We start from the raw sequence: 20,587 nt of genomic DNA, 5'->3' as shown, positions 1-20,587 counted from the left end.
AGTGTGTGTGTGTGTGTGTGTGTGTGTGTGTGTGTGTGTGTGTGTGTGTATCCAGTGCCAGGTTCTTCCCTAAGTTTCAGTTCTGTATCACCAAATTACCTATTGGACATTTCAAAATGGATGGCTCAAGGACATCTCAAACTCAACCTTTCTGTTCTCCATTAGTGGCTGTTCTAAGCCCTCTATTGTCCTCCACTACCCAGGCTTTCTCCCTCCTAACTACCCATAGGCTTCCCTTAAAAGGATAAATGGCCCAGGCCTCAAAATCTAGGGAATGGAGTGTCTCAGAACACCAAACTTAAGGAGCTAGCTCTTACCAGCCAGCTTCCAGTTATGGACTTAGGCTTGGTTTTACTTTCATCAACACCCCCAGTCCTCTGTCCCAACTCCCGACCTGGCATTCTGATCTTTCATCAAGTTGGCTGAACAAATCCATCAGGCTGACTGGGTTATTTGTACCCTGTCAAATGATCTTGAAGCTCCCAGTTCAAGCCTTCCTTTACCATTTCCTCAAAGACTGTCTTCTCTTTGCCCCAAAATTCCTCTTAGCTGCCAAAACTCATTTGTGTCCTGAAGTGTGGGTTTCTTTCCCTGCCCAGCATTGAAACTGCAGTTGTGGTTTCAACGTGCCCTATGTGGGCAACCAGACATTGAATGAGGGTAACCAAACATTAAATGGAACTCTACCTCAAAACACTGATGGTTCCCTGCCAACAGGGTGTAGTATACAGGACTGAATGCTGAATCAAGAAAACTGAGGTTCAGATTCTGCCAGCTGTGAGACCTTGGGAAAATCCCTGAACCCCTCTGAGCCTATGTCCTCATCCTGTGAGATGGGCAATAGTAAAAATACCCAACTCATAGGATTGTTGTGAGAATCAAATCAGATAATGCATATAATGAATTTTGCAAACCTTAGAGCACTATATAAATATGAGCCAGCTGTTTTCTAGAGCATCATAGATTTAGAGCTGAAGGAAAGCTTGAAGGTCTCCTAGTTCAACTCTCCCATTTTACAGATGAGGAAAACTGAGCCCAGAGTGGTAAAAGTGATTTGCCCAAGGTCACATAGGTAGTGAATGGCAGAGCCAGGATTTGGACCCAGGTCTTTTCTGATGCTTGACTTGGAGGTCTTTCCCATGTGCCACATGATCACTTCCAAGACATTGTTATTATTTTTCTATGAAGGATTTGGGCTGTCAGGTGCATTCCCTCCCAATTCCTTAATAAAAGAGGCCATCCAAGCTTGATCTCTTATATAGATGGTGCAATTAATAAGGCAGTGGACCTGGAGTCAGAAGGACGCACCTTCCTGAGTCCAAATTCAGCCTTAGATACTTAGTAGCTATGTGTCCCAGGGCAAGCCATTTAACCCTGTTTGCCTCAGTTTCCTCATCTGTAAAATGAGCTGAAGAAGGAAATGGCAAACCACTCTAGTATCTCTGCGAAGAAAACCCCAAATGGGCTCACAAAGAGTCAGACACAACTGAAAACAACTAAACACAAAAATCAAAAGCTGATCTGGTCCTGCACCCAGAAAGGCTTAAATTGCCTCCAGTTGTCCTCAGAAAATGATCAGGGCTGCGATCACTGGCTTCTCTGATGGCAAGTTGGTACTAGGTAGGTTTGTTAGTATTTTCTGTGTCAGGCACACTTGCTGAATTGAGATTCTCAGTCAGTCAACTGTCATTTATTAATCTCACACTAAGTGCTAGGGATACAAAGAAAAGGTAAAAAAAAAATAGACCCTGTTCTGGAGAAGCTCTCACCCTAATGGAGGAGATAATATACAAACAACTATGTATATACAAGACAGGAAAGCACTAAGATTAAGGAGGACTGGGAAAGGCTTTTTGCAGATGGGACGTTAGCTGAGACCCGAAGGAAGCCAGGGATGCTAGGAAGCTGAGGAGAGAGAGGTTTCCAGAACTCTATCTGCTCCTTCAGGCTGTATGCCAACCCATCTACCATGACAGAGAAAAGGGAAGCTACTTTTACGGGTTCATTGGTGTCGCTGTTAGGTAGTGGGAGCTGTTAATCAGAGACTTCTTTGATCACCACCCTTATACCGATGACAGTGACTGCTGCCGGCTTGGTGATTACCAGCCACTGGGATGGGAACTGGAAACCAGCTTAGCTGGTATAATTCAGACAAGAACCCTAATCCAGATTTGACCTCAAAGTTGCCATTTTCTCTTGTCCCTGCAATAGGCCATTTGGGGTTCCAAAACAATGAAGACATGAACCACAACCAACCCAGATATTCTTGAACACCTCCATTTCCTGAGATGATGACTAGAGGGATACCCAAGGTAAATGCTCTGCCATCTTTGTGCCTCTAGTCTTCTTCTCCTTCCCAGGACTGATTCCACTTTCTCATACATAGTAACACATAATTCGTTGCACAATGCACCCCCTGGTTTATACCTTACCACCTTATCATGACTCTGCTTCCTCCTCACCAAAGTGGGTCTCCTTCAGCATTACCAGTAACCGTATACCAGTGGTCTTCTTGTTCCCTAGATCCCCTAAATAACCTAATGGAACTGTCCTCAGTGACTCTCCTCCATAGCTTCTCCAATAGTGAACACTATGAAAGGGCCTTTCTTTCTGATACCAGAATGCCTTTTTGTCTGTCTGCCCCATGGTATTCCAATATCCTAACACACGGGATGAAATATCACAAGTCCTTGTCTTTTTATAGCATCCATGTAGCAGGCATACCTTCTTGTTACTTAGCTGTTATCATCCATTTTTAGGCCCAGGCAACTGAATCTAATCAACCAAGCAGATTCAGCAACCAGCAAAGTCAAGAGGCTCCATGTCTTGACTTGGGGTTCAATATTCAGGGAAGATTTTGAAAATAGCAAAAGATGAAGGCCCTGGAGTCTGAGGGCAAGGTCACTCCCTAGTCTGGATAGGTCCCTAGGCTCTTTTTGGTCTTATAATTGTGGCTATTGCTTTATATTAGTTAAACATCCATAGAAAATAGTGATAGTCCATCTTTATGTCTGTTCCTTTATCTACTTCACATTTTTCAGTGACAATAACTTAGTGAAGTAAGTTGGCTTAGAACTGTCTTAACTGTGTACCATATTTTCTCTTCATTTTTGGCCTTTTTTTCTAGTTTGGTGTTATTTGATCTTTACTATAACAAGCTGATATGTCTGAATGTATGCAGACAGCTGACTCAGAAATGACTCCCACATTGTCAATTTATGTTTGTGAAGGTAAAATAATTTTCATTTTGGTGGATAGTGTTTAACATGCCTAGAACTTCCTACCTCTCTCCTTGGAGAAAGTGTTCATGACATGAGTATAATCTGTGGCTCAGCACCCTCCTCCTGCCCCAAAGGACTGAGCTCAAGGGAGCAGATTCAATCCTTGGGGCTGATCCCATAGAGTTGAGGGAACTGAGGGGATTAGGACAGCACATGGTTAACGTGGAAATTGAGTCCACCACACCAACTCTATCTTGTGACTCAATTCTGGAGCTAGCTCAGTTCCTTTTTTGTTCAATTATGGGTTTAATCCAACATCTGTCTTGTGAGAAAACTTTATTTAATTGTGGGAATTGGGAAACCTTATTGTATTATTTGAACTTAGCCCTGTGGCTGGGAAATTGGAACACCTCTCCCTGTGGCTTAAGACTAAGCATCTAGGTTGTGCTGACTGATTGTTTATAGACGTTTGGGGGCAGTGGGACCTCTCTTTCTCTGAATTCAGGGAATTGTACCTGCTTGCTTTCCCCCTCCCAATTTGGAAAGTTCCTGGTCTTTCCTTCAATTAGAAATCAGATTACTGAATGTTGTATTTTTTTTCTTTTAATTCCTTGGCCTTATTTGATTCATTGTCTTTAGCATATAAAAGTTTCTCTAGATCATCTATGAATGATCCAGCTCTTCTCAGCAACACAATGATATGGGACAAGTACAAAGGATTCACGAAGAAAACCGCTCTCCATATCCAGATGAAGCACCGATGGACTCAGAATGCAGATCAGAGCATATTTTTCTCGCTTTATTCTTTCTTATGGTTTTGTTTCCTTCTGTTCTGTTTCTTCTTCCATAATTGTGATGAATATGGAAACGTGTTTTACATGATAGCACATGCATAAACTATACCAAACTGCCTACCATCTTCAGAAGAGGGGAGGGGAAGGAGGGAGGGAGAAAAATCTGAAACTCAAAATCTTGTAAAAATGAATGTGAAGATTTTTTTACAATATGTAATTGGGGAAAAAATAAAACTATTTAAATACAAAAAAGGAAGAGCTATAACAGCAAAACTGCCCACCCCAAAAAACCCATAAGTCCGTCCCCCTCCATGTTTGGAGTCCGGGCCTAAGCTGAGGAGGTCTAGTCTGGGTTTGTTGGGCAACTGCCGTGCCTTGTTTAATAAATCAAGATGCTCAGATAGAACCTCTGTTTCCTCAGTCATTTCATCTTTTACCTGCCACAGAGTTGATTTCTTTTTTTGCCCCCTTGCCTCCATCCTGGAGTTTTACTCTCAGAAAAATCTCCGAAATAAAATGTAGATGTCCTTGTGCTTGAGTTTACTACAAATGTGAGTAACAGGGTCTTCAGCTCCTATAAGGCACTCAATTTATAATATGAGTAATAGGTCTAAGATAGCTTTTATTTCATTCCACAGGAAAAGCATAAAAAAAATAAGCCCTCATAGGAGCCTGTGAACAAATACAGACACAGAAAATATTCAAATAGTTCATCGACTACCCCAGGAGGGAACTGGACTTGGAACTGTTCCTAGGGCAAATCTTAGTCATTCCCTTGTGTCTCTCCCCTAGAGTCCTACAAAGCCTCCCCAAGATTTGTAGTACATCCGTGTTATACAGACTTTCCCTAGAAGGTAAAGGTACTTGGGGATTGCTGAACAGGGGAACTTCTTCTTATGGAACCTGCACTGTCCAAGTAAATTATTGGCTTTGCTTTCCAAGGGATGTGCTGTGTAGGAAACGTGGGCTCTTCACTTCATTCTCTAAGGAAACCACTGGCACCTTGATCACCATCTCCTCTCAGACCCTGATGGAAACAGTCCAGGACCCTGAAACCAAGAGCCTTGAGAAGAGCAGTGTGCCCCGGGCTACTAGAACTACTTCCAGCTTACCTCCAGCAGCCATCATTGAGGGGAGAAATCACTATGGAGAAAGGCCCCACCTTCTTCATCACCACTAGCAACAACTGATGACCAGCTACCACCATAGGCATATAAACTCAGGACCATTCGAGTGGCAGCACTGTTGCTCCCCCTTCCCCCAACCATCAGTCCTACTTCCAACCTAGTCCTCACAATCACCACGTGGGAAATCAACACCTGTGGAGAAGGGGCCAGCCACCTCCACCAGCTTCCAGCCAAGTGCTACCTACAGGGCAGACAAGCCAACTTAGATGAAGCAACAAGGCACCCTGGCAGCAAGTGCCAGACAAGTCAAACCAACACCATCTTGACCACCATCCCCCCCTAAGACCCTGATGGGGACAGATTGGGATCCTAAACCCAAAAAGCACTGGGAATACTATATTAAATGATGACATTTAAGAAGAGGTCATTATCATCTGCTTTGCTACAGCATCCTAAAGACCATGGGACTTTTCCATCTGACTTGCAGCTAAGACCTTCTGTATGTGTTGTTTTCCCCCATCAGAATGTGAGTTCCTGGGAATTTCTTGCCTCGGGTGTAAGTGGCTTGCTCATGCTCCCTCTCTTCTAGTTCTGTGACCCTTCTTCAGGCCTTGTGTGGTAGGGGAGTGGGGGTGGCCTTCCCTTGTCCCACTTTACCATCCCTACTCAGGGGCCAGGAGGACAGTTCTGGTCCTGCATAGACAGACGCAGGAGGGCTTGGGAAGGCTTTGGGGGAGCCACTGCCACCCAAAATCAAGCCCATTTGTTGTCTCAGCAGAGGCCACGGGATTTTGCTTCTGAGGTGGAAGCCCCAAGGAAGAGATGGCTTCAGGAGATTTCTGCTTGCATGGAGAGGGCATGGAATTACTTCAGCAAATATGCAGCAAACAGCTGCCACCCTGTAACCTGACTGAAGAAGATGGCTTGTAGAACCTTCACTTTAGCAAGCTCCTGCTGTCTTTCTCAATACATGGATGAGAGTGATTTAAGCACCGCCTTTGCAGAAAAGCAAGCTGGCTCATGGAAGGGATCTGGCTGCAAAAGGCAGCATGGCTGGGGTCAGAGATGCTGCAGAGACTCATACTAGAAATGCTTCTGGGCTACCACATAAAGACACATGACACAAATCTGACCCCAAAGGGGAAGAAGTTTCATGAAACCCTTGAACAGAGAGAGGTTACTCATGACTTGACTTTTGGATCTGAGCCAAGAGAAAGTGCTGCCACCTTTGCTGGGCCTAGAGAAGTCAGACTCGCCAGAACTGATGCCCCTTTCCAAGGAGAATGAGGGGGTGTCTCCTGCCAAAAATTGAGGAACAACTCAAGAAGAAGTGTTTCACTCTGCTCTGCTACCATGATCCCAGTTCAGATTCTGATAGCGTACCACCAAAAGCAGCAAAGGTATGGAGCTAGCAGATATGCTGATGAGTGAGATGCAAGAAAACCAGAATGCCAAGAGATGGCAGAAGGAAGAAAAGGTGACCTAACAAGCAGAGTCCTACCTGTTCTCAGGTGCTCCTCCATTGTCTTGCACTGCTACAGAGGGCTTCTTTGGGAACTCAGGCTGAATACCCAATCAGAGCCAGATCAGATGGATGCCCAGTACTCGGAGATCAGGTAGAGTGCCGTAATTCTGAAGCCGAGAATGGAGGGACCACCAATTTTGTCAGACACTTACACAGCTGAGAAAGTGGCAGTTCATTGCTTCATTAGGGATAGTCTAGAGGGGCCCATTTGCCTACAGGAGCAAGGCATGGAGAAGTCACTCCAGGTCTTGAGCAAGTACGAAGTGCTTGGTGAGACATTTGACAAATTGGTGAAGGAATATACCTATTTGAAGCAGGCAGCTGAGAACAAGTGCTGGGCTCTGTAGGAGTTTAATAAGTTTAATAAAGGTGGGTTTTGCAGAAACCAAGGACTAGGAACCTTCTGCCTCAGCAGCACAATTCTCCCTGTCTTGTTTCTCCTACATGAGTATTGCCTCTAAAGGGGGAATGAGGGGACACCACTCATAGTAAGAACTCTACTGCACTAGGCAGTCTCCTAGTTTATGTCCTGTGCTTACCTGGCCTCCTCTGATTCCTCCCAAGGGACAGATTTGCACATCTTGGGACCTCTTAAGAAAATCAATTCTGGAGTTCATCAAATTGTTTCCTAAATAAAATGATTTTTTTTAATCAAAAGAATATGAGCTCCTTGAGAGCAGGGACTGTCTCACTTTCTTAAATTTGCATCTTCAGTGTTTAGCACAATGATTTGCACATAGTAAATATCTAATAAATGCTTCATTTATTCATTCACTAATTCATTCTAACAGAAAATTTTGTTGCTGCTGAGTCTTTCTTTAGTTGTGTTCAGCTCTTTCTGACCCCATTTGGGGTTTTCTTGGCAAAGATTCTGGAGTGGTGTGCCATTTCCTTCTCCAGCTCATTTTACAGATGAGGAAACTGAGGCAAAAAGGATGTAATGGCAAGCAAAGTGGGGCTTTTTGTTGACTTTTGTTTTGGAATGCTTCTCAGCACTAAGGCAATCAAGTGATTGCCTTTGAGTATTGCCTTTGTTTGAATCAAGAGTCATTGATTGGAGACAATGTATATGATGTGGTGCTAGTTGTGATTAGAGATCTTTCCCAGACCCTTTTGCTAGGTAGATGCTAAGCCTCAGGCCTACACCCTTTTGCTATGTAGGCACTAAGCCCCAGGGCCCTAAACAAGGTATATATGCTCCGAAGTTAGCATTTTCCTTTGGGGGCTTACTCATGGGAAGGGTATTAGTGTGATTTGGCCAGAGGAGACTCTGGGTAGTCGTTAAGGAGCCCTGCCCCCCTCCCCAGTTTTGAAAATCCAGATGTTGGTGCTTCTCTCTCTGGTCACTATGTGTGTATTGTCTTGGTCAGATAGCTAGAAGCCTGTCTGTTGATTTGTGTTATTTTCCTCTGTTTATATAATTTCTTCTTGTAATTTCTGTTTGTGTTTTCTCTGAAGTTCAGGGTGCTGACTTTTTCCCCTGAACTAAGTGAATGATATATGTATGTTTAATTAAAGTGAGATTGTAAACCCCTTAAAGTTGCTTTCCTTAGAAAAGCCTATCAAAGAACCATGCTAGCAGTGCTCCTGTGTGCTGGAGCCCACAGCGGCTGCTAGCAACATTGTTGTTACAAAGGGCAAGGGCTAAGTGACTTGCCCAGGGTCACACAGCTAGTAAGCTAGCTCCTCTCTCCTCCCCTTCCCTTCCTCTCCTCCTCTACTCTCTTCTCCTCTTTCTTCTCCCTTGAGGCCAGATTTGAATTCAGGAAAATGAGTCTTCCTGACTCTAAGCCTGGTGCTGTATTCATTGCACTATCTAGCTGCCCCATATCAGAAAATACTCTTCCCTTAGTAGGTCTGGTGCCTGGACTCAGGAACTTTCAAATTTGGCGCTATCCCTAAGGTAACTCCCAAAGTTGGCACTGCCCAGAAAATTTTCCTCCTTTGGCTAGAAGACTCAGTTGCAGGATTTCACTAACCCTCCCCCACTACCACCTTTATATGAGAGGTTGGGGTTCAGAAACAGTGTCCTTGAACTTTTTTCTCAGTCCCAGTTGGAGCACAGATCTACCACTGCCATGTGCTTCTGCTGCTAGTTGCTATCCATTGTTCCGGCATATGGGTACAAGTTCCCCATTCTTGTACTTCAGAATACAGAACTGAGCTGCTCTGCTCTGGGCTCTCTTTTGAAGGTAGAAAGGAAGTCCAAGAGTCAGAGAGGTACCATAGTGAGAGAAGGCTGATTATCACTGAGCCACTGATTGGGAAACTCAAACTATTCAGGAATTCTGTGATTGATTAACCTCTTAAGTAGCATATTCTATATGCTTTTTAAATCCCTTTTAGTTTCTTGATTCTAAGCCATATTTTTCACCGTCCACTCCTATTTCCACTTTTACTTTGAAGTCATTGAATATTAAAAAATATGTTCATTCATATTTCATTTGGAACATCTATCTAGTTTGTCACAGGATTCCCCCTCTCTTTACCTTCTCATCCTCTGTACCAGATATTGGCTCATAAAAGGCACTTATCTCCAATGGCTATCTTCTTTCTTATGTTCATCAGGAGGCAGATGCATCCAGTATCCTATGAAATGATGTTTCTTATTGCATATGGACACACAAAACCAACTTGCCAGTTCCTTTATTGCCCTCTCCAACAAGAACCTGTGAGACATCCTGATCTGTAGTTATAACTCTTACATTTTCTCATTTCATTCATGGTGAAAATATCAATATTTATAGGATTCAGTTCCTCCAGTGATATCGACTTGTTTAGAGTACCAAAATTAAATTATTAATCTAAACTAACATTAACATTAATTTAAATTAAATTGACAATCTAAAAACTGTAATTTCAAATTTAACATGATATATTTCTTTTATGCCATCCTGCTATCATTCCTGCTGGAGTAGTAGACAGGGGCTAAAATAGGACTAAGGGCCGTTTTGCATTTTCTTTTCTTACTGTGATACAGTGTCCAAAGAATTCACCGCCTAGTGGCCAGTCTTCTAGTAAGGATCCTTTCCATACTTGGCTAGGCTGGTTCCTGGATAACAAACACAATCTGTTACCAAGACCATATCCAGCCCTGTACTACATAATTTTAAAAAACGTATTATATTGACTATATAATAATGTGACACTGGAACCCCTTGCTGGGCTATTTGATCAGCATTGATCACCATAACCCAGAAATAACTGAATTATTTTAATTCAATTAATATAACTGAACACCAAGTTCAGCACAGGACTATTGTTTCTAATTATATGTAACCTAAGCTCCAAAGGCCATTCGTATGGGACTTTCTATTCATTGGTAGAGATCAAAGCCCTGAACCTGAGCGGGCCAGGTAAAGTTGTTGAGAGGGAAAAGGAAGAGAGATCCCCCCTCTTCAGTCTCTTTGCCCTCTGCTGGCTTTCAGGTTTAAGAGAGAAGATACACAATGATGACGCCCTCTCTTGAAGTCAGTGAAAGGAGAAAAGGTCTCTGGAAAGACGACAACATGAGAGGAGCTGGCAGTCTCCATCCAGTCTCCGTCTTTAAAGATTTCAGCTTTAAAGATTTCAGGGAATTTTCCCTTTTGGTGAGATCTGAAACTCTCTCTTGGTTGAGCTGAGTTACCTTGCCCCCCTAATAGGAGGTCATTTTCACTCTGTATTGTCAATTATATATTCTCAGACGTATATACTTTCTCTGATTTCTGTTTTACTACAAACCTGAATAAATGGGTTTCTTTGCTATTTGCTATTTGTGCATTCTGGGGCCATCGCCAGTTATCCTGATCTACATCTTGCCAGCTGGTCAATGTAGCTCCTCTCTCCTCCCCTTCCCTCCCTCCCCTCCTCTTTTCTCTTCTCCTCTTTCCTCTCCCTTGGTCCACATAAGGTATCAGTGCTCTGCCTAAAGGAATGTAAATATTTATCACTGAAGCCTTGAAAGATATCTTGCAATTTACTGGCTAGATTTCTTTTCTAAGGACCATGCCTTAAACCTAATTCACTCTGGCCAACAACAGGTGCCAACCCAAGCCCCACTTGGTGGTCACTGTTTGGGTCCCCAAGGCTCAGAGTGAATGTAAATAGCAGTTGCTTCTGTTTTGCCCAGAAACCCTGAGGGTCTTCCCCTCTGATTGATTTTTTTTTTTTGACTAAGTAAAAGAGGCCATTCTCAGCCTCATTTCTTACCTAGCCTTAATCACTGGATGAGCTCTGCCTCAGGCCTGCATCCTGGGCCACCTCCAGTTGTCCTGACCCATATTTTGCCACTGGTCCCAGGTGGCTCTGGAAGAGAAAGTGAGGTGGGTGTCTTTGCACAGCCTTCCCTCACTTAAATCCAATTCACTTGCAAGTCATAGCATCAGCTTCCTGATATCATGATCCTCTTCTAGACCTAAGGCCAAACAGCGACAACAGTTTGTATGTTTGTGGTAGAACCAGGATTTGGGGGGAAGGGGTCAAGACTTGGATAAAGAGCTTGGGGACCCTTTTCCCCATTAAGAATAGTGAATAGGAGTTTAGTTTGAACCTAAAAATGACTCCCCCTAGACTAATAATATTTAAAGGAGCTAATGGCTATAATTCTATCCTGGGATCCCCTCTTTCTGAGGAGAGCAGAGTGGCCTCTGGTCCCAGCCTCCTGCTTCCCCTCCTGATAGGAATTAAAATCTTCCTTGGAAAAGGCAGTAGGGTAGAGGAAATGCTAGAGATGTCTATTCTTCCCTCCCTCCAAGCTACACATGGTTTGTGTGTGTGTGTGTGTGTGTGTGTGTGTGTGTGTGTGTGTTGGGAAGAGAGACAAACTTGCTACATATAATTATGCAAAAGTGGCTTAAGTTGTCAGACAGTCCATTTTTTAACCAAGTTTATTAATGAATCAAGCAAATGGTAAAATATTTATATGAGGAAAGGATAATAGGGTAAATATCAGAGAAAATTAACCAATGGAATCATTCTCAGCTGTTTCGCACCATTGATAAATCAGTACAATTTCCCACACATTTCCCTACCAGTAGAGAAGAGGGTACTCAGAGGCTAGGAAGGATATCTGGAATACTTCCAATGGCTCCATCTGTGCCTTGCTTTTTCTTGGTTTCACCTTGCATAACAACCTTGGTGTGCTCTTACCTACTGAGGTTGCTTCTTTCCCCCCTGGAGAATGTTATTGCTCATTGTTGAGACCACACTCACTAACGTTCCTGGGATTAATCAGCTCATTTGAAGGTGTTTTACTAGTCAGGGCTACACTCCATTTGGCTGAGGTTACTTGGGCAAATCTCAAGACCTTGCTTGCTCATTATCATCCTCTCACAGAAAGGTCCTCAGTTCTTGTGATAATAATAGCTAACGTTTATATAGTATTTTTAGGTTTGCAAAGCACTTCACGTTATTTCATCTGATCTTCAAAACGACCCCTATAAGGCAGGTGCTTTCTTATCTCCATTACAGTTCCTCATTTCTAAAATGGGTGTAATGATGGTGGCCATCTTCCAGGATTGTTGTGAGGATCAAATGAGATATTCGTAAAGTGCTTTGCAAACCTTGGAGTGCCACGTAAATGCTATTTTTTTTATTATTTCACAGATGAGGAAGCTGAGGCAAAGAAAGGTTAAATGACTTACCCAAGATTACACTGCTGGTAAGTACCTGGGATAGGATTTTATCTCAGGAGTTCCTAACTCCAATACCAAAGCTCTAACCATTGAACCACCTAGCCACATTAGGGTGACTAGATTTCTTTTACCTCTTCCTCTCTCCAGGATAAAGTTTCACAGAAACACAGAGACTTTAGAGGTTATCAAATCTAAACCCCACCCATTTTAGAGATGAGAAAACCGAGTTTTAAATTGCCCCAGGGTCACACAACTAGTAATTGTCCAAGGTGGGATTTGAACTCTAGTCTTCTTCACTCCAAACCTAGCACTCTATCCACCCCAAGAAGCTATCTCCCCTTCAGTCTCTGGCATAGCTGCGGGAAATTGACAATGGGGAGAATACCTCTCAATCACTTAGCAATCCCCTAAAAACAGTCAGCTGTCTTTTCCTCAGATGACTTCTATCAACCCTAACTTGGGCCCCAGGGCCCCAGCAGTGGGGGCTGAGGGCTGTGGGCAAAGATCAAGTAAACATTCGCTCAGTTATGACCTTACATCCTGGATTGTGGGGGGTTAGAGGGGGTGGGGCTGGAGTGAGGGTGGGGGAGAACAGGTAAGTTTCACCCACTTTTCTCTCCCAGTGACCCCAAGATACCATGCCACCTCAATCTTTTTTTTTCTTTGTAAAAATGTATAAGAAGAAATCCTGATTTGCCTTTGAGACCTGGCCCTAACATGAACTAACTACATGACCTGGTACAAGAGAGTTTCTCTCTATGGGCCTCAACTTTCTCTTTTCTTAAATGAGGGGGTTGGACTGGATCATTTTTGAAGTCCTTCCTAGCTGTAATATTATATGAGTCTACGGTTTCGCCTCTCAACTTTAAACTAGGCTCTTATTTTAGCTTTCTGAGAATGAGGTTTCTGTACCCTCTATGGACCAACTGAGACCCTGTCCCATTAATGGAACAGCTTTAAAGTTCCAGTTCTGCTCAGCCTCCCCTCCCCCCAGAGGGAATGCTGGAATTTCTGCCTGGGAGTGATCTAGATGTTATCTCTCTCCAAGGTCACTCAGATATGTTCTCATCCTCCTTGAGGTGATACTATCTATTCATGACCCACTCCTTCTTTTAGATAGTTTTACATTTTTGTTGAGAAAAGATATCCTGATTCTCTTGACTTCTGAGACGCTTTCTTTCATGGTTTTCCTATTTCTCTGACTAATCCTTCTTTCCATCCTTAGTTGGGTCTTCATCTTCTTTCTGTCCCTTAAACAATAAGTATCCCACATGGGTTCTCCTCTTGGTCCTTTTCACTCTTCTTTTAAATAATTTCTGCCTTAGAGAGCTCATCTATGCTCACAGTTTTAGTTAACAGTCCCAGTAGAAAACTCCCAAATCTCTGTTTCTATTCCCTACAGACCTCTCCCCAATGAATATGTCTACCTGGACATCCCATTAGTAACTAATACATAAAATGTCTAAAACGGAGTTACCATCCTTTTGAAATTGGCGTTTACCTTAACTTCTCTATTTCTATTGGTTTGTTCAGCTATGTCTGACCCTTTCTAAACCTCACCTCTAACCCTAAATATGTAACCTTAGAACAGTCTCTTGACCTTCAGTTTCCTCGTCTGTAAAATGAGGGAGTTAGGTAACCTCTCAATTCCCTACTCAATTCCCTTTGCTATGAAAGAAAGATTGCTTCATTACCTTTTCCTTCATTGTAATAAAATCTTAACTGGTCTGCTTGCCTGCCTGCCTGCCTTCTCTCCCTTCTCACACCTGCCCAGGTAATTTCCCTAACTCTGTTCTGACCACATTTTCCTCTGCACAAAAAACATTCCACGGCTCCCTATTTCTAAGCGAATTATATATATATATATATATATATATATATATATATATATATATATATATATATATATATATATATATATATATATATATATGTATATATATATATCTGCGCTGGATTCTGACATTCAAAACCTTCTGTAGGGGGTTTTAGGCAGCTGGGTGGCATAGTGCATAGAGTGCCTGGTCTGGATTCAGGAAGACCTGAGTTCAAATCTGGCAAATATTGTCTCCCATTTTATACCCTTTTTTGTTTACAACCTCTCTTATACTTGAGATATATACACTTGAAGTGTCTGGCCTCAGACACTAAGCCAAGCGACCTTGGGCAAGCCATTGAACCTTGTTTGCCTCAGTTTCCTTATCTGTAAAATGAGTTGGAGAAGGAAATGGCAAATCACTCCACCTTAGCCAAGGAAACACCACATGGGGTCACAAAGTCGGATGTGACTGAAATCTACTGAAGAACATTCCTTTTTTTTACCCTAAAAGCTCTTTGAGATCAATCTGTGAACAACGACTTAATGTGTTTGACTTGGTGCTAAATCCTTCCTTTGCAAAGAAAAAGTGAAAATGGTCGCTGCACTCAAGGGCTGTCCTGCCAGAGAAATCTGAATTAAAGTCTAGCGATGGGCACTCTGCACCAGAAGAGCAAATATGCTAGATGCCCAAGGAACGGGGAGAAAAGCGATCAGATGTGGGTACAAAGAGTGAGACTGTAAATATCTTGTCCACAGGAGACGTTTGCCTCTGCCTCGGCCCTCCGCAAGGCCTACGAGGCCTAAGGCTAAGAGCATCAACTATCCCATCTAAGACTCTGCCTTCCCCCAAATCCTAGCCCAGCGCCCCAAATCTACTTACCTGTGTAATGTCACTGAATTGAACTGGGGAGAGCCGGGCTCAAGGCAGGGTCCAATAGGGAGCGTCCCGGAGAGCTATCACGTGTTGGCGCGGGGCCAATGGGCAGAGAGAGGGCGGGGCCAGGCTGCGGTCCCGAGGCAGGCAAGAGTGCGGCTCGCCGGGTCGTCAGTCTTGGTGGGCTGGAGCGATCGGGTGGCTGTGTGGGGCCATGGCAGCGAGCGCGGGGCCGGGTGGTGACCTCGAGGAGCAGCGGCTGCGGCCGGAGGAGGTGGCCTTCCAGGCGAGCGGTAGGGGCGGAGCTGCGGCCTGGGGCTGGTCCCGGGGCGGCAGCTGGTGGAGCCTGGGGCTGGGCGGCCCTCAGTCCCAGCTCCGGGCCAGCCCGAGGTCGGCGGGGGCCCCTCGAGCGCGATCGAAGTTCCAAGTTCACGGGGCCCGGGAGGCAGACAAGCAGAACCCCGCCTCCCGGGGGTGGGGACGAGAGCAGCCTTGTGGCCGGGCGCGCCGGGGTGGGGGAAGACCCGGGGCGGAGTCAAGGGAACCCCTCTCCCCGGGCTAGACCCCAGGCCAGCTCCGGGTCGCGGTGAAGGTGGTCGGTCCAGTCCGGGAGGGCTTCCAGGAGGAGGAGTTACTTACTGACTGGTTCCTTTCCCTTTGCTCCAGAGCATCAGCACATCCGATACAACCCGCTGCAAGATGAGTGGGTGCTGGTGTCCGCTCACCGAATGAAGCGCCCGTGGAAGGGGCAGGTGGACCCCCTCCCCAGTGATGTCGTGCCTCGGCATGACCCCCACAACCCCCTCTGCCCCGGGGCAGTTCGGGCCAATGGCGAGGTAACCTGATACCCTCTTCCCCTCCTCCTCACCTGGGCAGCTTGACCTCTTTCCTTGTAACCCCTATTCTAGACCTTCCTAGGGCCCTTCTTAGATGACCCCCCCTTTTCTCCTCCCCCCCATCTCAGCTCCCTCCATAGAGCTTTCCTTGCCCTCCTTCATGACCCCCCCCACCCCCCAAAGCTTTGGGGTAGAGGAGGTCGAGAGCCTCGGGTTGTCCCCATCTTGCGGATAGAGTAGCTGGGCCAGGAGTCAGTGAGACCTGATTTAAATCTGACCTCAGACACTTACTAGCTGTGTGACCCCGGGCAAGTCGCTTAACGTCTGTCTACCTTAGTTTTTCCATCTGTAAAATGGGGAATAATGATAGCCCCTCCCAGGGTTGTTGTGAGGAGCACACGAGTGCTTACTGAGGTGCCAGGCACAGTAGGTACCATGTAAATGCTTATTCCCTCCCCTGCCCCATGCAGGTGAATCCCCACTACGAGGGCACTTTCCTGTTCAACAATGATTTCCCTGCCCTGCAGCCTGATGCCCCCAGTCCTGGTAAACATAGAGCCCGTGCCCTCTGGGGAAAAAGGGGTTTGGGGGTAGTTTTAGCTGTATGTAATTTTTCCCTCTTAAACTTAACACCCTTCTCTATCACACCCTCACCAGGACCCAGTGATCACCCACTGTTCCGAACTGAAGCTGCCCGAGGAGTTTGGTAAGGACTTCAGATACTCCTCAAAGTCTTGTGTGTTGGGCTGCGCTTGGGGGAGGGTGTCCTGAAGCCTCTTCCTCCCCAAGGTGTTTTTCTGCCTTCCGAGCACAGTAAAGTCTGTGTGGAAGTCTGAGTCTCCCCTCCCCCCTTCACACGTGTGGGCCCTTTCCCTCCCCCTTTTTCCGCATCCCGAGTAAGGCCCTGTGTCATCTCCTACCTCCATCCTATTAGTAAGGTCCTGTGTTTCCATCCCTGGTCTGATATCACACTGCCGCTCATGTCTATACCTGAGATCCGAGCTGTCATTGATACATGGGCCTCGGTCACGGAGGAGTTGGGTGCTCAGTACCCCTGGGTCCAGGTCAGTAAGGTCATTACTTATCATAGCCCCAAGAGAAAGGAGGGTGGGGGCCAGGACTCTTGGGTCTAGTAGTAGGAAAACCTCCTTGGGTGGTTAGATGCCATTAGGTACCTGTCTTATGTTGCAGATTAGGATTGGGTTGGGGGTACCCCTGTCCTTCTGGAGAACATGGTAGGATTGTAATTTAGAAGAAGGAATTAAGGCTTGTTTTGGTAGCACTGTAGTAGTGGGCAGAGGTTCCAGAAAGGCACATTTAAGGCTTGATATATGAAAAAACTTCCTACTTTTCCCTAAGATGTCCAAAAATAGACAAGATTGCTTTGGAAAGTAGTGGAGTCTCCCTAATTTCAGGGTCTTCAAACAATAGCTAGATGACCACTGTTTGGACTAGATGGACTCTGAGGTCCCTTCCAGTAATCTGAGCATTGTCTCTGTGACCCACTGGCTACTAACTCATCTCCTTTGTCCCTAGATCTTTGAGAACAAAGGTGCCATGATGGGTTGTTCCAACCCCCACCCTCACTGTCAGGTAAATATCTCATCATCATTGCCCTCAGACAGAATGTAGTCTCCTTGAGGTCCAGCTGGTTTTGCGTTTGGTTTTTTGTATCCCTGCGGCCTGGCACAATGCTTGGCACGTTGCATTTGCTTATTAAATTCTTGGTGATTGTCTTATCCAGTCCTTTATTCCTCCCTACCCCCTACACTCCTCCACTAATAAGGGTGGGGGATGGATAGAGAGATTTCTGGGATATTGTCTTCTAGAGAAGAAGGACGGGGAGAGAAGGGCTAAAATAGAATGTGGGGTTTGGCTGGTGACGAGGGGTCCTTTCCAGGTGTGGGCTAGCAGCTTCTTGCCAGAAATGGCCCAGCGGGAGGAACGAAGTCAGCGGGCCTATCAAAAGCAGCATGGAGGCCCCATGCTTTTGGAGTATGGGCGTCAGGAAGCTGAGAGAAAGGTAAGTTCAGAGTTGGGAGCCCTAGAGTACTTGAGATTACCTGAGGTGCACCTTTTACCCACAAGCATTTAGGACATAACCTTCCTGTCCTCATCAGAGACTGAGCCTAATGTCTAGGATTTGGTGATTTCCTCTCCCAGAGTACTCTGGGAAAATGCCAGGAAAACTAAGCAAAGGTGGGGACAATTCTAGGCCCTCAAGAGACCCCTTCCCTCCACCCTGAAGTTAGATCCCTATCCCTGGGATCCTAAGACACCTCTTTTCTCTTCCAGCTTCTAAGAACCCTAGCTCCTACTTTGGCTTCTAGCTCCTTCTTTCCCTACCCCTAGGAGCGGGTGGTCCTAGAAAGTGAACACTGGCTGGTGCTGGTGCCCTTCTGGGCTGTCTGGCCTTTCCAGACGATGTTGCTGCCACGGAGACATGTGAAGAGGCTCCCAGAGCTGAGCTCTGTGGAACGAGATGGTGAGAGGACTTGCTTTCTCAGATGGGTCCTACCTATTCCCCCTTGTCAATTCCTCTGGAACTTCTCTCTGTCCCTTTGGTTACTTGGAGGAGTTTAGGGCACCCAGGTGGTTCAGTGGATAGAGTGCTGGGCCTGGAGTCAGGAAGACCTGAGTTCAGATTTGACTTCAGACATTTACTGTGTGATCCTGGGCAAGTCACTTACCCTCTGTCTTAATCCGCTGGAGAAGGAAATGGCAAACCACTCCAGTACCTTTGCCAAGAAAACCCATAGACAGTATGGTCCATGGGGTCATGAAGAGTCAGACTGAACAACATTAAAAGGGAGGTGGTAGCATTGTAGCTAGGCAGCTAGGTGTCACAGTGGATACAGTGCCAGGCCTGGAGTCAGCAAGACTCGATCTTCCTGAGTTCAAATCCAGCCTCAGACACTTAGTAGCTCTGTGACCCTGGGCAAGTCACTTAACCCTGTTTGCCTCAGTTTCCTTGTCTGTAAAATGAGCCGGAGAAGGAAATAGCGAACTGCTCCAATATCTTTGCTAAGGAAACCCCCAAATGGGGTCATGAAGAGTCTTAGAGTAGGGTTCTGGCTTTGTGGGATGGGGTCCCATCTTCTAGGCAGTGATCAGAGGAGCAGAGCAGGGAGAGCTTGGATTCTGAGTTTTAAATGTCCTGGTTTCTGAATTTGTACTTGTAGGCTCTGTGGGTCTGGGTACTGAGTTCAGATGATAACAGCAGCTCTGTTTCTAGATCTGGCCTGCATCATGAAGAAGCTCCTGACCAAATATGACAACCTATTTGAGATGTCCTTCCCGTACTCCATGGGCTGGCATGGTGAGGTTCATTCCCTACTTCAGGAACATACAGGGCACCTAAACCCAAGACAGAGCTCAGACGTGGTTTCCAGCTTTAGCTTTCTTTTGAGTCCTGTTGAGTTTTGCCCAACAAAGACCACATCTCCCATCAAGCCTTGCTCAATGATCCTGTTAACACTGTAAGGCATACTGGGAGTTGTGGTCTGTGCTGGGTCCAACAATTCAGCTGGCCACTGTAGAGCAGGACATGCTGGGAGTTGTGGTCTCTGGATGAGAAGTTTATAGCATAATCTCACTACATTTCCCATAATGCTATCCTGCAGCCTACTTATTAAGGCAAAATGTGTTACAAGTTTGGTCTGAGATGACTTAGTTCTTTAAAACATGCTTGGGAAAATGGTACTGAGTTTTTCATGGGACCTATTGGAGGCAGAGCATGTTTTAAAAAAAATACCCTTAAAAAATTAACTGTTATCTCTTAATTTTACATCACCTTTATTTTAGAATATATCCCTCTCCCTTCATTTTCCCAGCAAGCCATTTCATGTAAAAAAGAATTTCGAATGAAAGAAATCCACTTGGTAAAAACCCAACAACACATGAACCGAGTTGGACAGTGTATGTCCTTTTCCATACCTGTAGTCCCTCCCCTTGCCCACAGGAGGAGGGAGGGCCAAGCTTCTCATCATAATTCATCACAATTGGTTTTTGTTATTTCTCTTTATATGGTTGTCATTGTGTATGTTTTTCCGCCCGGATCTGCTTCATTCTCAGTTAGTTCTCATCTTAGTCTTGTAGAGAAGTGAACTGTTTTAACTGGTTGGGAGAGAATGAAGACTGCTCGCACCTAGCCTTCTATTTCCCTCCCTTTCCAGGTGCCCCTACTGGGGCTGAGGCTGAGGCTGACTGTGACCACTGGCAGCTCCATGCCCACTACTATCCACCACTACTGCGATCAGGCACCATCCGGAAGTTCATGGTTGGTTATGAGATGCTGGCCCAGTCTCAGAGGGACCTGACTCCAGAGCAGGTCAGTCTCCCAGAATTAGGAACAGTTTCCATCACCTCAAGAGTTAATGAAACCACTTGGGGATATAAGGAGGGGAGGAGGGGCATGGGGGAAGGGGGGGGATGAGGGGATGGGCAAGGAATCTTCAGTGCCTCTGCCCCCTCTTCCAACTATTTCCCTTTCCCCAGGCTGCAGAGAGATTGAGGGCCCTACCAGAAGATCATTATAGGTTTCGACAGAAGGACTCGTCCTGACCATGGCCCTCAGGAGGAGGCCACAATTAGGACTGGTTCCAAGCTGTCTTCTACCTCCCCCACCCCCAATTTGCTTCAACCCCCTTGGTCTTGAATTTGCAAATAAATCTTTTGTCTCTGTCTCTGTGGCTGCTTAGAAGGGGAAGGAAGAGGGCCATTTTTTTCTTGCCTCTGGTCTGATTGTCGGGAGTTGAGGGGAACCCTGTATCTTGA

At 45.5% G+C, this 20,587-nt stretch overlaps 1 protein-coding gene, 1 long non-coding RNA gene and 1 pseudogene across 2 annotated transcripts; 2 read left to right on the top strand and 1 right to left on the bottom strand.

Moving 5' to 3' along the window:
* Positions 1-5,964: 5,964 nt before the first annotated feature.
* On the top strand, positions 5,965-7,128 carry LOC118832127 (annotated as a pseudogene).
* A 2,168-nt stretch (positions 7,129-9,296) lies between these two features.
* LOC118830572 lies at positions 9,297-15,117 on the bottom strand. The gene is made up of 3 exons (XR_005009092.1): positions 14,982-15,117; positions 10,859-10,954; positions 9,297-9,719 (listed from the first exon to the last, which is right to left on the bottom strand). It is a non-coding gene; the product is annotated as an uncharacterized LOC118830572 (long non-coding RNA).
* GALT (galactose-1-phosphate uridylyltransferase) lies at positions 15,099-20,496 on the top strand. Its single transcript, XM_036737439.1, has 11 exons — positions 15,099-15,268; positions 15,642-15,811; positions 16,282-16,357; positions 16,469-16,517; positions 16,746-16,875; positions 17,348-17,404; positions 17,712-17,834; positions 18,164-18,296; positions 19,047-19,130; positions 19,987-20,141; positions 20,309-20,496. The coding sequence occupies exons 1-11, from the start codon at positions 15,190-15,192 to the stop codon at positions 20,372-20,374; spliced, it is 1,122 nt and encodes a 373-aa protein (XP_036593334.1). The 5' UTR covers positions 15,099-15,189; the 3' UTR covers positions 20,375-20,496.
* Positions 20,497-20,587: the final 91 nt, after the last annotated feature.

This window comes from Trichosurus vulpecula, chromosome 9 (genome assembly GCF_011100635.1).
Source record: "Trichosurus vulpecula isolate mTriVul1 chromosome 9, mTriVul1.pri, whole genome shotgun sequence".
Lineage (NCBI taxonomy): Eukaryota > Metazoa > Chordata > Mammalia > Diprotodontia > Phalangeridae > Trichosurus > Trichosurus vulpecula.
This window is presented reverse-complemented; position numbering and strand designations above follow the sequence as displayed.